A 14,655-nucleotide genomic window follows, 5' to 3' on the forward strand; every position below is an offset into this window, starting at 1 on the left:
TCACTAAATGCATAATTAAATATGTATTCAACTGGCAGCTAAAGACTTACACAAAACTAGCCTGTTCTTCTAATTTGCTAATTTCCTCCCCATCGTTACTTTATTTTTAGGCCTCCTCCCTGAAGCCACCGGCCCCAGATCATGCCATTGCAGGAGCAACAAAAAAAAATTAAAAAAAAAAAATCTTTATTTCACATTACAGCACAAAAATAAAAAAGACCTGATGTGATTCATACATACAAGTATGTGATCACAGGCATAAAAGGCACTAATAACCCCCATATGTAATAAAATGCACTATTGGGCAGATTTACAAAGATGCTAACAATTTTCATTTTTTTATTTTTAAAAAAATCAAATAAACCTCACTTCCACAAATGTCTGACATTTACTTAAGAGTCTGAACTGAAAAAGTCAACAACAAAAAAAATCTTTAATTCCTGCATGAAAACAGCAAACTTTTTGAATTGTCACACAAAAACACATCAAACCTCTAAAGTTTTGAAGCAAAAGATGCATCTTGATCTTGGTAAATGCATCTGACCGTTTGTAAATGCTTTTGCCCATTTGCCCAGTAGCGGTAACCCACAGTAACAAATAAGATATTATTATTAATAATAAGATTGTAATAACTTACCTAATACATAGTGTTGGGGCTTCTGTTAGCAGAAGACTGCACTGGCCCAAGGTATACCTGAAGAACTTCTTAGGCGCAATATTCCTTCCTCTTTTCTCCTGGGCACGGGCACTAGCAAAAAAGCCAGCTTTTCATTTTCAAGTTCAGTTTTCACTCTTTTGTGCATGCTCCAGATGGACTGAAGCAGAAAGATGATGCAAGAGTCTAAAGATGATGGTGGCGAAGATCTGCAGAAATACCCTGGGCTGTTGCAGTCTTTAGCAACAGGAACAGACACCCCAAGGTATCAGTAATAACTGGGGGCAGCCTAACATTTTGGCACCCCCCAGTAATTTAAACTTTAGTTTTCCTTTAATGTCAGCAAATATATGCACTTAATGCATGCAATACTCCTCTCATACACACCTGCCAATACTGCTGACATTGTACTCATACTCTTTGTGCATGCAGCACCTTTGTCTTTCTGGCCAGTTTCACAGCTGTTGAAAAGCTGTTTTTACTTTTTCATACACTTATATTTCCTTGGTGTTAGTACCTCACATCAACACACACAAGGGTGGATACATTAGTAAACACTAATACCAATATTAATTAATACTTTCATTTGTCCAGTATATCCGCAGATTCACAACTGCATATTGATTGTTTACCCAGTTGCTTTGGCACCAGTTGTGCTGGTTGGCGTATTTATGATTGTTTGGACTTTGACCGGTCACCTTAAAGTAATAAAAAAAAAATATTAGGTACATTTTTTTTTCCAGATATTAGAGATCATGTAACTAGTTAAGAATTCAGTTTATCATATACAGTTATGGTCTGTTTGAGGAAGATAGTGAGACACTGAAGATGCCTGCTTTAAACTGGTGCTAAGCCAAACTGTATTATTGTTTTTGTGCTGACCAACTAGTGTGTTGCATTCAGATCAGCTCCCGGCTGGGGAAATCCAAGCTGCCTATTCTCAGCATTTAACAGACCTTGAGAAGGGAAAGAAATATTGACCCAAGAAATATTGACCTGTAAAAAACATGGAAGTGCGTGTTTGTGGGATTCTACCTATATGATGTCGGTGGTAAAACATGCTGAAGTTTTAATGATCCAAAGTAGTGTCAAAAGAGTAAGCTTTATTAGGACAAAATGGAGATATAACAGGAAGCAAATACAAATAACCAAGTGGAACTAATAGTGCAAGACTGGGACTTGAGTCTTTTGCTGTGAATCACCGAGTTCCTGACAGCATTGATGCAAATTATTGGGCTCTAATAGGTGCTTTATATATTAGCTCATATCTCCTGTGAATGCTATCTCGCACATACAATTAAATGAAACTAAAGCCTGTACAGCAGCACCATGAGCTTTGCAGAATATAGCTACAGGACAGAAACTGCGGCTGTGTATGGGGGCTGGCCAGCATATGGCTGCAGGTGTTGATGAGCTAGATCTAAGCAATTACTGAGGACCCTCATACTATTAGAACAGCTTTAGAGTTGCAGATTGGAGAGCATGGGTATAAATGAATAAAGGGTCTAATGCAGTGCCAAAGTATTAGCACTATTATGAAACCAAATAACCTGTTGTGATATTAACATTAGTATACAAATGTTGTCAAAAATATTGAAAGTTACATTCTTTTCAAATACATTATGGTAATAAAATAAAAGTAATCTACTAAAAAAAAAAGTTAAAGTTGGCAAAAACATTCCACATTTCCTTGTTTTACCATGAAGATTACACATCCTTTCATTACTGGGGAAAAAAGGACACACTGAAAATGATTCACACCGTATTTGGTAGCACACCCTGTGGAAAGAATAACGAAAATCAAGCGCTTCCTGCAGCCACGAATGATGTTTCTACATCATTAAGGACATACTCCTAAATGCCTTCTCCCAACTGTAGTCTTGAAATCTCACAAACATTCAATATAATTTAGATCTGGAAGTATTACTGGTCACTTTAGAACAGTCCACTGTATTTAACTATTCCAGATCACTGACTATCAATGTTTGCTGGAAGACCCATGACACTGGGTTCAATATTGCACTCCAAATGCCCTAATTATCTCTTAATTCCAGGGGCAGCAACCTCAAATCACTGATTACTCCCCTCCATGTTTAACTGTAGGTATGGAGTTTTGTTTCTCTGAATTATTAAAAAAAAAGCCTTGGTGCTATACATTTTAGCCCTATTTGTCTCGACTTAGAGACCCACATTCACTGAGCTGGCAACAGATGGTACAAGTGGAAACTGGTTTAATCTCTGGTAGTTGACTGATGTTCTTTCACCAATCTGTCTGTTTGAACAATATTTTTCTTGTGACCATGAAGAGGTAGATTGTCTATAGTGCCATGGGCCTCAAACTTCCAGGTAACTGTGAATATGGCAGACACAGAAACATTAAGGCCTCTGACAATGACCTTGTAGCCTTCAGATTGCCTTTTATTACATAACCCCCTTTGTGTCTCACCTCCTCAGTTCTCTGCTTCTTCTATGTGGCGCACATGTACACAATACAGCAAAATGATTAACAAGAATATTTCTAAATTCCAGCAGGCTGAATGTGTGCTTCTTCTACTGTAGGCACCTTCAACTGATCACAGGTAAATTTACTTACAAATAATAGGACAGTCACTTGCTTGAAATCAAAATATTTTTTACAACTACTAAAAGTGTTGGCACTAATTTTGGCCAGTCCATTTTAGGATTTCCATTGTGTTGTCCTATTGCAAACAAAACAAATACATTATCAAATACATGATTATCACAGCATAGTTGTATTTAACAATATTCTGGCAGAACTCCAGCATTGGGCCAAGAATCAATTCATAATCTATCACATGAAAATTCACCGACGAGATTCAATTCAAGAAGAAAAAACTTAATACAATTCCAGTTTTCCCATAGACTTTATTAGAATTTTCATGTGATGAACAGTAAGAAGTTTTTCTGCATTAAATTGCATCTCAAATTGTATTGCGTCCACAAGTTTTTAAGTGACAAACCTTTTTCTCTCTGAATTGAATTTGTTCCAGTATTTGAAAAAGTGCAAAGAAACCAATACTGTTGGCCATGATTGTATGCAACTTTTAAAGAATACCATGCTCACTTGTAACCACATTCCCTTTCACCACTAGTACAGAATACAGGTATGGGATCCGCTATCCAGAAAGGTCCAAATGATGGGAAGGCCACCCCCACACAATCCATATTAATCAGATAATTTACCTTTTTAAAAATGAATGCCTTTTTGCCTGTAATAATAAAACAGTACCTTGTTCTTCATCCTAACTAAGATATAACAAATCCTTATTGGAGGCAAAACAGTCCAGTTGGGTTTATTTAATTAGACCACGGTATGGTGATCCAAATTATGGAACAACTCCTTATCCAGAAAACCCCAGGGAACAGGCATTCTGGATAATATGTCCCATACCTGTATTTTAAAAACAAACAAACAAAAAAAAAGGATTCAGTATGCAAGTCCTGGAATGATCAATAGAGCTCAGAGACAGCCACTCCCACTTGAAGAAATATAAGCTTGTCTACCACTGGATTTATCATTCCAGCTTTCATGGAAACACCACTTGCAAATGTTTTAGTCCAATTAATACCTTTTTACATCTCATTGGTTCCATATTAAGATAAATGTTCTATGACTATGTGCATTTGAATACCCGGTGCCTGGAAAAAGATTTGTTACTTTCATAGAAATCTCCTAAATCACACTAACACCTGCCATACTGTAAATAATGCAATGCCTGCGAATAATGTATCTACTGGCAAACAACTCGGAGGAGTGACTATTTGGGCAATGGAGTGTAACATTTTCTGTTACAGGAAAACCATACCATAGTTAAATATAGGCAGTATCCTTCATGTATTGCTCCTGTACATGAAAAATAACCTACAGTGACATAATTCATTATGAGGACAAGCAGCTCCCCTTTCTGCTATTAAAACACATTGGTGTTGCCATATTGCTTGCTTTGTTTAGACTCTGCAAGCAGAGTCTTGGGTATTAGACCCTGTCAAACAGCTATACATAAATACAGATTCCTTAGCACTGCTTCTTCTTTCCTGTCCATGTTACCAGAAAATAAATAGTGATGCCTGTTGAATGTAGTTATTTCAATAAAGGGAATGGTTAAACATAGCTTATTACACTAAAAGTAGAAACAAATAGACACTCCATGGCTGCTTGTGTCTGCAGTTCTGCCAGCGTATGCCAGATTTTATACCTTCAGCTTACAAATTCTTTCCCATTTTTATAGTTATAAATGCAAGTAATTAAAATAGGCCGCATTAGCTGTTTGTAAGCCAGGAATGCCACTTTGACTGGGAATGATAAATCGGTAGGACAGGAAATCGAGTTATTCCAGGGAGGTATTAACCCATATATTGGTTAATAATTTTCATCTATATCCCTCTCTAAGGTCTTATTTACCTACAGTGCAGTAACCCATAACAAGCAATAAACCTTTGCTTAGTCAAGTAAACCTAATAATTAAATGATGCTATGAATTAAAGCACTGGGTGCTTAGCCAGCCTGAGAGGAGGGTGTGGGTGTTATTGTTCTATCTCCCTAGAAGGGGGATTTCAGTGACATCTTTCTTGAATGTTCTCACAAACAATAAATCTACAGAAGTACACAGAATTTTCCCCCATGTCCAGCACCCCTTCTCTTACACCCCCCTCTCATACCTAAATTCAAATGCAGCAAAAATGTATTAACCAATTACATATGCAGGGCTGCTTTGATTTTTCCACTCCATGTTGCCAGACAACATGTAGCATGTCATAGATCAAAGACTCTAAGAGACATAAAATCTACTTTTGTTTCAGAGCAACAGATTCTACACTGCCTGGCATGCTATGGGTTCAAATCACAGCTTGTATAACCATTTTAAACATTTTAGTGATAGAACATTCAGAGAAGCAGAAATCTTTACTATGTGTTCAATTAAGAGCAATTAACTCCTATGTATTCAAAAGGATTTTGGTTACTGTCAGGATACTTGATACATTGCTATCAGTGGTTCTTGACTTTAAGAAGATGCACATTCATTAAAAAACTTTTTCATAGCAATAAAGCCTTCTTGAGGATAAAACTAATAGAGATATGATTGCGGGAATACCTTATTCACTCTATTAGCAGCCTAGATAGTATTAGCAAAAAACTGAAGTCAAGGAGAGCAGGTAATGGTTTATTTTGCATGAACAATGGATCTACAGTATTACCAGCAAGGAGGTAAAGTGGATTTCAGCTGAAAAAACACAGACCCCCATATGTAATATCTGGCAAATAAAAGTTTGCCCATAGCAACCAAGAAAATGTTTGATTTTAAACAGGTGACTAGCAGATGGTTCATGCCAATTGGTAACATTGCAGCAAATAATTTTTTTTATATAATTCACTTGTTTGTGGATTCCTAACCTGATTAATTCATTTACTGGGTTATGTAACGAAAGGCACTATGTTTGCCCTGGTGCTGCAAACTACAGCAACCAATCAGCCTTTTATTATATATGGGTTAATGGGCACTCAAATAATTAGCACCATTTTTTCAAAAGCCAAGTTAATATTCTACATATTCAATGATGTCTTGTTATTTTATGGTCTAATTTTATTTGTATTAGTTCGTAATTAGTATCTTCTACACCCATTAAGCTTTCCTACCTCTTCCACTCTTACAGGCTCTGTACAATTAGTAAATTAGTCTTTTACATAATTGCTCCAGCTTATCCTGAGAGTGCAACTATCGCTGCATATGCTTCAAGAAAAGAATGAGAAACAATCACATAAATACAACTTCTTCAGAAGGGTATGGCTACTTGCACCTGTGCTTACAATAATAATAAGGCAAAAGGGGCATTTTTAACTGCCTTTTTTGGCTATACATGAACCCATTTACATAATCTAAATCAAAACCCATTACAAAGTAGTCATTTTTTCTGTTTGCCAAATAGGTTTGTTACAAGGAAACAACACCTTTAAATAAAAAACAAACAAAAAAGTGATGTAAAGCTACAGTAGTCTCATGCGTTGGTGTGACAAAGGACTATTCTGAAAGCCTGATACAGTTATAAGCTTACGCAAGGTATTACTTACACATCACTTTCATTCATTTTAATTTCAAAATGTTTCCCCTTTTACATTCTGACTGGCTAAGATCATACTATGCTTTTATCTGGCTAGCAGATCCAGTGTTTTTTTTAGTCAGTTATAGCAACGTCTGTGTTCTACATAGCAGTGTTTCTGAAGCAGCGAGAAAAGAGAAAAAAAATCTAAAATGTAGGTCATTCTACCCATTTGTGCATTGGTTTCCTAGCAAATAAAGCCAGCTAACCCACAAACATACAGGCACCGAGGTATCCAGGCAACAGCAAGGAAGAAGAATATAGAACTCCATAATATAAAGATACTTTAATAAAGCATTTAACTCTAAATAATTGCAGTTAAAAGTATTTTATTGAACAAAGGAAGATAAAACATTGGAGTCCGTTCACTGAGCAAAAGTAGCTACTCCCACTGTAGCTGCAGTTTGTGCTTAAAGGAGAATGTACATTGATCGAAGGAGATGCAAGTTATTCCAGGATGAAAAGGAAAGTTGCTGTTCACATGACAAATCATTTTCTTTTGCGTTCATTTTTCTAGCCCTTATCTAATTTAATTAGTGAAAGGGACCACAGGAAGCTGCAAGCTCAGTTTCTGTATGTATTTGGTTGGCTTCTAATTTAGGTTGAAAAAAATATTTAACAATTTACAATTTAATTTTAGAGGCCAAATTCAATATATACAATCAATTAATATAGGTGAGTTCCAAGTTCCATGTTTTAAATTCCATCAAATGTTAATAAAAAAATTAAATATTTTTCTAATTAACTTAAAAATGATACACTTCATAAGTGCTGAATGAGAAAGATAAGCCGATACCTGGTGGTAGGTTTTTTTTATTCCACGCCCTCCTTAAGGACACAAAGGAATGAATTATGGTGGGGACAAGAGAAATAAATTCTAATAGACGGCAGTTTTAGAAAGATGAGTCCGATCCTTTGATTCACAAGTGGGTTTTAGAAACCTTTTGAACAGTATTAAATAAGTACCTATTTGAAATATTTGATCACTTTTTTGCTGTTTCCTCACTAAACATCTGGCAATTTTAAATAGATATTACAAGGTAATATTTCTGATAAATAACCCAAGCCAAATGAATAGTACAAATAATTTGATCGTCTGTTTTTGAAGCAAGCTTGCCAATTCCGGCTGGCAGAGCATGTTTGATGCTATTGAAGAAAAATGGAGAAACCCAAGATGATCTTTTATCTTCAAGGTGCAGAAAGAGGAGACTCTCGAGAAGGTGAACAACTGTTGTCCTCTGGTGGAAAAACAGTAAGAGTACAAGCTCTAATACCCCCAAGGGATTCTGGCAGATCGAATACTTTATGCCACTCGTCTTTCTCAGGGTCATATTTCTGGACTATTTCAACCATACACCTGTTGTTCCAAGAATAGCCTCCAACCACATATATTTTGTTTTCGAAGACAGCCACCCCAACATCACTTTGTCCTCTTAACATGGCAGCTATTGGAGTCCATTGATCTAAAGATGGAGAGTAGTACTCGCAGCTGAGGACATCATCATAATCACTAGTTCCTCTAAAGTGATTTCCACCTATGACATAAAGTTTATCTCCAACCGTGCACATGCAGTGCAGCCCTCGAACCGTTGTCATTGGTGCTTTCTGGGTCCATTTATCAGTGTCTGGATCAAAACACATTAATTCTTTCTGGAAGGTATCATGAGTAATTCCTCCTGTTCAAAATAAAAATGACAAAAAGTTCAGAAAACTGTGTTTTACAATTATCTGTTATATAATAGATTTAAAAAGTTTAACAGAACTCTACAATGTCTAGTTTGTTTAAATAGGGAACACAAAGGCAAACAGCAGTGCTTATTCTTTCTTCTGTCTTTTCAAAATGGAGAACAAGTTCACTTGAGTAGCCAATAACAGCTCTGATAAAGCCTGAGTGGCTCCTTGCACCCCCACCCTATGTAATATTAGCTGACCATACAAACTTTTTTTTTTTGTTACTTGAATAAAGCAATGATTATTTAAGGCATGCGGTTTTCTGCAAAGTCAATGTAAATATGTAGAACGGTTTCCTACTTGTAATTTCACAAGTGACCTTTTAAATGGACGAAGTCTTGGTGTTGACTATGATCTCATAAAATGTCTGTTAGCAGCAATACTCTTTTTGTATAAGAAAGGTTTCTTCCATTTTTCCCCTGTGCAGTAAATGAAATCTGGTTGGCCCATGCGGTTAGTATGATAGGTTACTGGCCTGACTGCATGTGGCACCACCCCCACCCTACTCCTGTAGCTTTTTCATTCCAATGGTTTGCTACTGGTGTAGGCATCACAATCCAGTTTTGTTATGGACAATGGGAACCATTCTGTTAATGCCACACTAATTAATACCGGCAGAACCCTAAACCCACAACCCTGGCTTTCAGGAAAGCCAACAAAAGGCAATAACATGTGCATGACAAAATTATATTGATCGGACCAAGAGATATATGGATCAACCATTCACTGCAAGTATAGCTGCTCCAGCTGCAATACACACTGCACAGTAACAGATTTTTCCCATTCATTTGAAACGTACAATCTTCTGGAAGCTAAAAGTGGATTTGTGGCACTATACTCTTCTCAAACACAGTAATGAAGCTATATAAACATATATCAGTGTATGCATGTTCATTTATATAATGCTACTTGTAAAGGCATCACTGTACCTTTTTATCATTTAATACAATTTAAAAAAATAGCACAAAGAAAAGAAAAGAAGAGTCAATATTCACTGTAAATGTACCAATGTCCCTTGCCTTTGGAACTGGGAGCTAGCTTCAGAAGAAGCTGACTGTGCAGCAGGTCTCTTCCCCCCATCTGGTCCTTGGCCTCTCCTTCCCAAGGATAAGAACAATGGCTTATAAATCATGTGCTTACTGCTGCACAATGTTTGATCAAAATGGAAATCAATTCTTTCCTCTTTTACAAAAGGGCCCTTGGAATACATAAATGCAGTCAATCTGAACTGTGCTTCACATTTTCATAATGTGTGACAGAAGATATCTTACTGATGCCATTTTTTTCAAATACGTGGACAATAATACAGTAAAAACCTTAAAGGAAATACAGCTTGCACTTAACATTTCCCCAATAAACAGCTCAATTTAGTTAAAAAGGGAAGAAAAAAATAAATCAGAAAGTGAAGCAAAGCACTCAACCAAGGAAAATGTTCACATAAAAAATTATTTAACTTATACCAACATGATGTAGGCCTTGTTACAGCTACTTTACTCTTAAGATTAATGTCATATAAGGTTTTTCACCCATGTCACTTCCTATGGACTCATAAGATAATTGTTTGTACCTGTTATGTAAGGTGGTTTCCATTAAAGTAAATGTGGAGTGGCACAAGTGCTTTCAAGGTCTTGCGTGAAATAACAATAAAAATGAATAAACTCTATTTAGTTAAGATTCCAAGTTCTTTTCTTATGATCTCCATTCTGCATGTCCTTTTGCAATCAGAAATGCATTAAATATGACTAATCATTAAACACATTAAAACATTTGGTCAGACAAATACCATACTCTGTGTGGACATGTAAAATAAATCAATTAACATATGCAGTAAGAAAGAGAGGACTTTGCTTTAAAGAATGGTGCAAAGACTGTTATTATGGTACTATACAGCCAAATGAAAGAAGTCTTCTGTTTTGGAGGGACATAACAATTAACATAAGAATATCGGCAGCATCCTTAATGCAGAACAGAAATCCTGTTCACTCTCATTCAGGAAGGGAATGCTCAGCACAGGAAGGGCATCCATCTCACTGTGATAATGCCACTATAAAGCAAGCAGTACAGCTGCAGATGTGCTCTATTGCCTTTCTCATTGTGAGATGAACATTCTTCCTGTGATGAGCATTGCAGCTCGACATAAAAAAGGACCACTTACACATTTACACTTTTTTTTTTTTTTAAATGCAAATCTGAAAGCCATGAAGCATATCTTTCGTAACAGGATTGTTTCTGTAAAATAATGTTTTTAGTGTCGCATTTTAACACATTATTTTAGATCAGTGTCTTATATTTTTTTAAAAATACACCTCAGTTGTAAATATCACAAATCTTTTTCTACTTTCCCTTTTCATTGGAGAGAATTGCCTCTCATAAATGAGTACTAACTTGTCAGAATGGGGAAGTTAGGGTGGCCCAAGGGCAAAATGGGATTACTTATATAGGAAATGGTTTTCTTATGCATACTAATACCTGCACCAATCTAGAACTCATGCAAGCATTTTTATGTTAGTCTTAAATTTGAGTTGATTTTTTTCATCACTACAAAGAATGATCTAAGCCATGAATAGCACTCATAAGTAATTATTTAAATACATCATAAGGTCTCACAGGTCTATTTTGAGATATTTTCTATGTTAAACTTGTATTAACCCAATACCATGCATTAAAACTGTCACATGGCAGGTACATAATTAAGAGCAAAAGCTGCATGTGAAACCTGTACTGATGCCTTAAACCATATATAAACAAAAATCTTCAGCACACCACTTACATACATGTTCTCAAAGGGTGCTTAACTTCCACAGCCACTCTCAAGCCTTTTTTCCATGCATCTTTGCAAAGGGGAAGAAGCACTCCAGTGTGTCGGCAATGCCTTTAAATCATTTATTTGCAGAAATGAACAAACAGCACAAGCTTTCGGGGGTGACCCCTTCTTCAGGTGCAATGTCAAATATATGTCAAACACATATATGTCAAACACAAGGCCCGGGGGCCAAATCCGGCCCACCTGGCTGTTTTATGTGGCCCTTGGTGAGTGTGTCTGATCATCCAGCCTGATCAATTTCCATTTTCCTCACATAAAAACTAAGACTAAGGGGTATATTTTTCATGCTGTGTAAAAAGTGGAGTGAAGCAGTAATGTTGCCCAAGGCATCCAATCAGTAATCAGATTTCAACAGTAGCAAAGCATCTATTCACTGCTATGAGCAACATCATTGGTAATGTCTCCACTTTTTACACATTGAGATAAATATACCCCTTAGTATCTTACCAAGTATATTAATAAAAAATTTGGCCCGCTACTTAGCCTATGTTTTAGATTTTGGCCCCCTTATGTGATTGAGTTTGACACCCCTGCCTTAATCCCTCATTTGATGGCAGGCAGACTGCAAAAATAAGAGGCACAACGGTGTCTGATTTGAAGCAAAGTGCATGCACATTTGTGCCCATTTTGAAAAGCTGGACACAGCTGCACCAAATGCAACGCAGTGAAATTGCATCCAAATCAACCCCCACAATGCCACATGAATTCTGGGGACAAAATGGTGCATTGTGTGAAAAAACATGCAGATTGCACTGGGTTTGTGATTCATGGCAATTAAAAGGAGCATCCATCAAGATGAATAATGGCTCATAAACATACCACAGAATACAGAAAATCTAAACTAAATCAAAACAGCAAGTTTTATATAATGGTCTTGTATTAAAAAGATTGCCATACAGTGCAAAGATAAATATACTAAAGAAGAGTCAATACAGATTAGTCTGCTATTGTCACCTGGTTCTATATGTTTATTATAGTGAAAGTGTGTATTTTTGTTTGGTATAGAACCTGTTATCCAGAATGCTCGGGACCTGGGGTTTTCCGGATAAGGTATCTTTCCATAATTTGGATCTCTACACTAAACCCAGGATTAGGATTAGGTTTTGTCTTTTAACTAAAAGGTGACCATACACGTAAAGATCCATTTGCCAAGCGGAATTTAGGCTAATTCTAATTATAATGACTGTAATAGGCGCAGTCGGTTCGAGGACCGTATCAGCGAGCTGATTCGGGAACCCGATCCGACTTAATTTTTTAACCTGCCCTTATCGATATCTGGCCGATTTCAGGCCAGATATTGGTCGGGCAGACCAACCGTTGTTTCCCCTACACAGGCCAAAAAGCTGCCGAATCGGTCCTAGGGACTGATATTGGCAGCTACAATCGGCAAGTGTATGGCCACCTTAACACATTTTGTAGCAATCAGCTGAACTGAATACGAAGCCTTAAATTTACGTAACTTCTAAGAACTAGTTTTGATTTTGCACAATTTGAAAATGAAAATGAGGGTTCAGATATGGTCTGGTAATCTGGCAAAATATTTGCTGAAGATTGTCAAGTTCAGAAACAATGGTTTCAGTCCATCTTCCGGCTTGCATGGCTTATGACACATGGGGAGATATGTTATCCGCAGTTAAAATCTATGCTCCTGTGGAAAACAAGTCTCCCCATATTGCTTTCCCACCAGCAATATAGTAAATCGCTGGTGGGAAAACATATACTGTTTATTTTCCTCGCAAGGCAACTTCTGTTGACTTTTGTAAGAATGAAGATCCGCATTTGTTTCCCCACTAGCGATTCACTTTATTGCCAGTGGCAAAATATTCTGTTGCCCACAGTAGTGCATATTTAACCATGGGTGACAATGCCCCTTCTGCCATCATCCTATGAGTCCATTGACTACATAATCAAATGTTCCTACTGTTTCAATGAACTAAAGGTCATTGTAAGCTTCAGATTTACACCCAAACCAGTTGGTTGCTTGTCATCCTGTACCGGGATGGGAAGGGTTACCTTCATATACTATTAAATTACTTATTTGAACATTATCTTCTACTCTTCATCTGCTCTATGCATTTTAATTGCCTTGTTTCAACAGCTTCTTTGTCTTCAAAGTCACTACATGCGATTACTGCTAGAATGCTACTTCTTTAATCAGAGAAAACCACTTTCACTGCAATCTTGCCATTTACAATTAAGTGCTATTGAATTCATATGAAAACATTAGTTAACATGGAGGTAAAAAGAAAAAAAAAAGGTGAATGAATCATTTCACATGTCTGCATATGAATCAGCTCTATGAAATAACACAGCAAAATGAATTGTGTTTTAATTGGACTTGTAAAAGGCAACCAGATTCAGTTGAGTTTTTCTTACCTGAAATATACATCAGTCCCCCAAATACAGTGCCAGCGTGGCCATAGTGAGGCTCATTCATTTTTGCAACATAACTCCATTCATTCGTCCTCGGATTGTAACATTCCACAGTGGCTGTCAAGGAACAGAATAAAAATAAAATCCTTTTGAATTTAAAGTCCATAAAAATTTGATGAAATATTATGACCTGTTAATAGAACATGGAGTCCAGGCCTGTTTGTATTTTTTTTTTGTTTACATTATCATTCAATCAGGTAAGATTGTTACAGTCTTGTTAACCGGCAAATGTTAAAGGAACAGTAACACCAAAAAATGAAAGTGTATAAAAGTAACTAAAATATAATGTGCTGCTGCCCTGCACTGGTAAAAGTTGTGTGTTTACTTCAGAAAGTCTACTATAATTTATATAAATAAGCTGCTATGTAGCCATGGAGGCAGCCATTCAAAGGAGAAAAGGCACAGGCACATAGCAGATAACAGATAAAACACTATTGTATTCTACAGAACTTATCTGTTATCTGCTATGTAACCTGTGCCTTTTCTCCTTTTTTCCAGCTTGAATGGCTGCCCCCGTGGCTACACAGCAGCTTATTATATAAATTATAGTAGTGTTACTGTAGCAAACACACCAGTTTTACTAGTGCAGGGCAACAGTGCATTATATTTGTATTAGTTTAAAGCTCTTTCATTTTTTAGTGTTACTGTTCCTTTAATGTGAAGAATACGTTGAGGCCCAAAGCTACAAAATCTATAGGACAGCAAGCAGTCTACTGACAGACTTGATTTTTCTTTTCCTTTAGATTCTTACTTAGCAAACACAGTTAGAGACGTAGCTTGATACCACTTAGCTGCTAACCAAAAAGTAAATCTATTACGCATACTACCAAGTATAGAGAGACAAGGACAGAAGGAGAATATGCAAAATTGCAAGAAGAAAATCTATTAGTTACAC

At 36.6% G+C, this 14,655-nt stretch overlaps 1 protein-coding gene across 3 annotated transcripts in view; it reads right to left on the reverse strand.

Annotated features, from left to right (window-relative positions):
- Positions 1–7,046: 7,046 nt before the first annotated feature.
- klhl13 (kelch like family member 13) overlaps positions 7,047–14,655 on the reverse strand; it is a 46,613-nt gene continuing 39,004 nt past the window's right edge. For 2 of the 3 annotated variants that reach the window (XM_031890388.1, XM_031890387.1), the window contains 2 exons: positions 13,704–13,817; positions 7,047–8,448 (listed from right to left, as the gene is read on the reverse strand). In XM_031890388.1, the coding sequence (XP_031746248.1) occupies positions 7,961–8,448; positions 13,704–13,817 (602 nt within the window). In that variant the 3' untranslated portion in view covers positions 7,047–7,960. The remainder of the gene's footprint in view (positions 8,449–13,703; positions 13,818–14,655) is intronic. The other variant, NM_001008094.1, reaches the window with a different exon arrangement.

This window comes from Xenopus tropicalis, chromosome 8, assembly GCF_000004195.4.
Source record: "Xenopus tropicalis strain Nigerian chromosome 8, UCB_Xtro_10.0, whole genome shotgun sequence".
NCBI classification, from domain to species: domain Eukaryota; kingdom Metazoa; phylum Chordata; class Amphibia; order Anura; family Pipidae; genus Xenopus; species Xenopus tropicalis.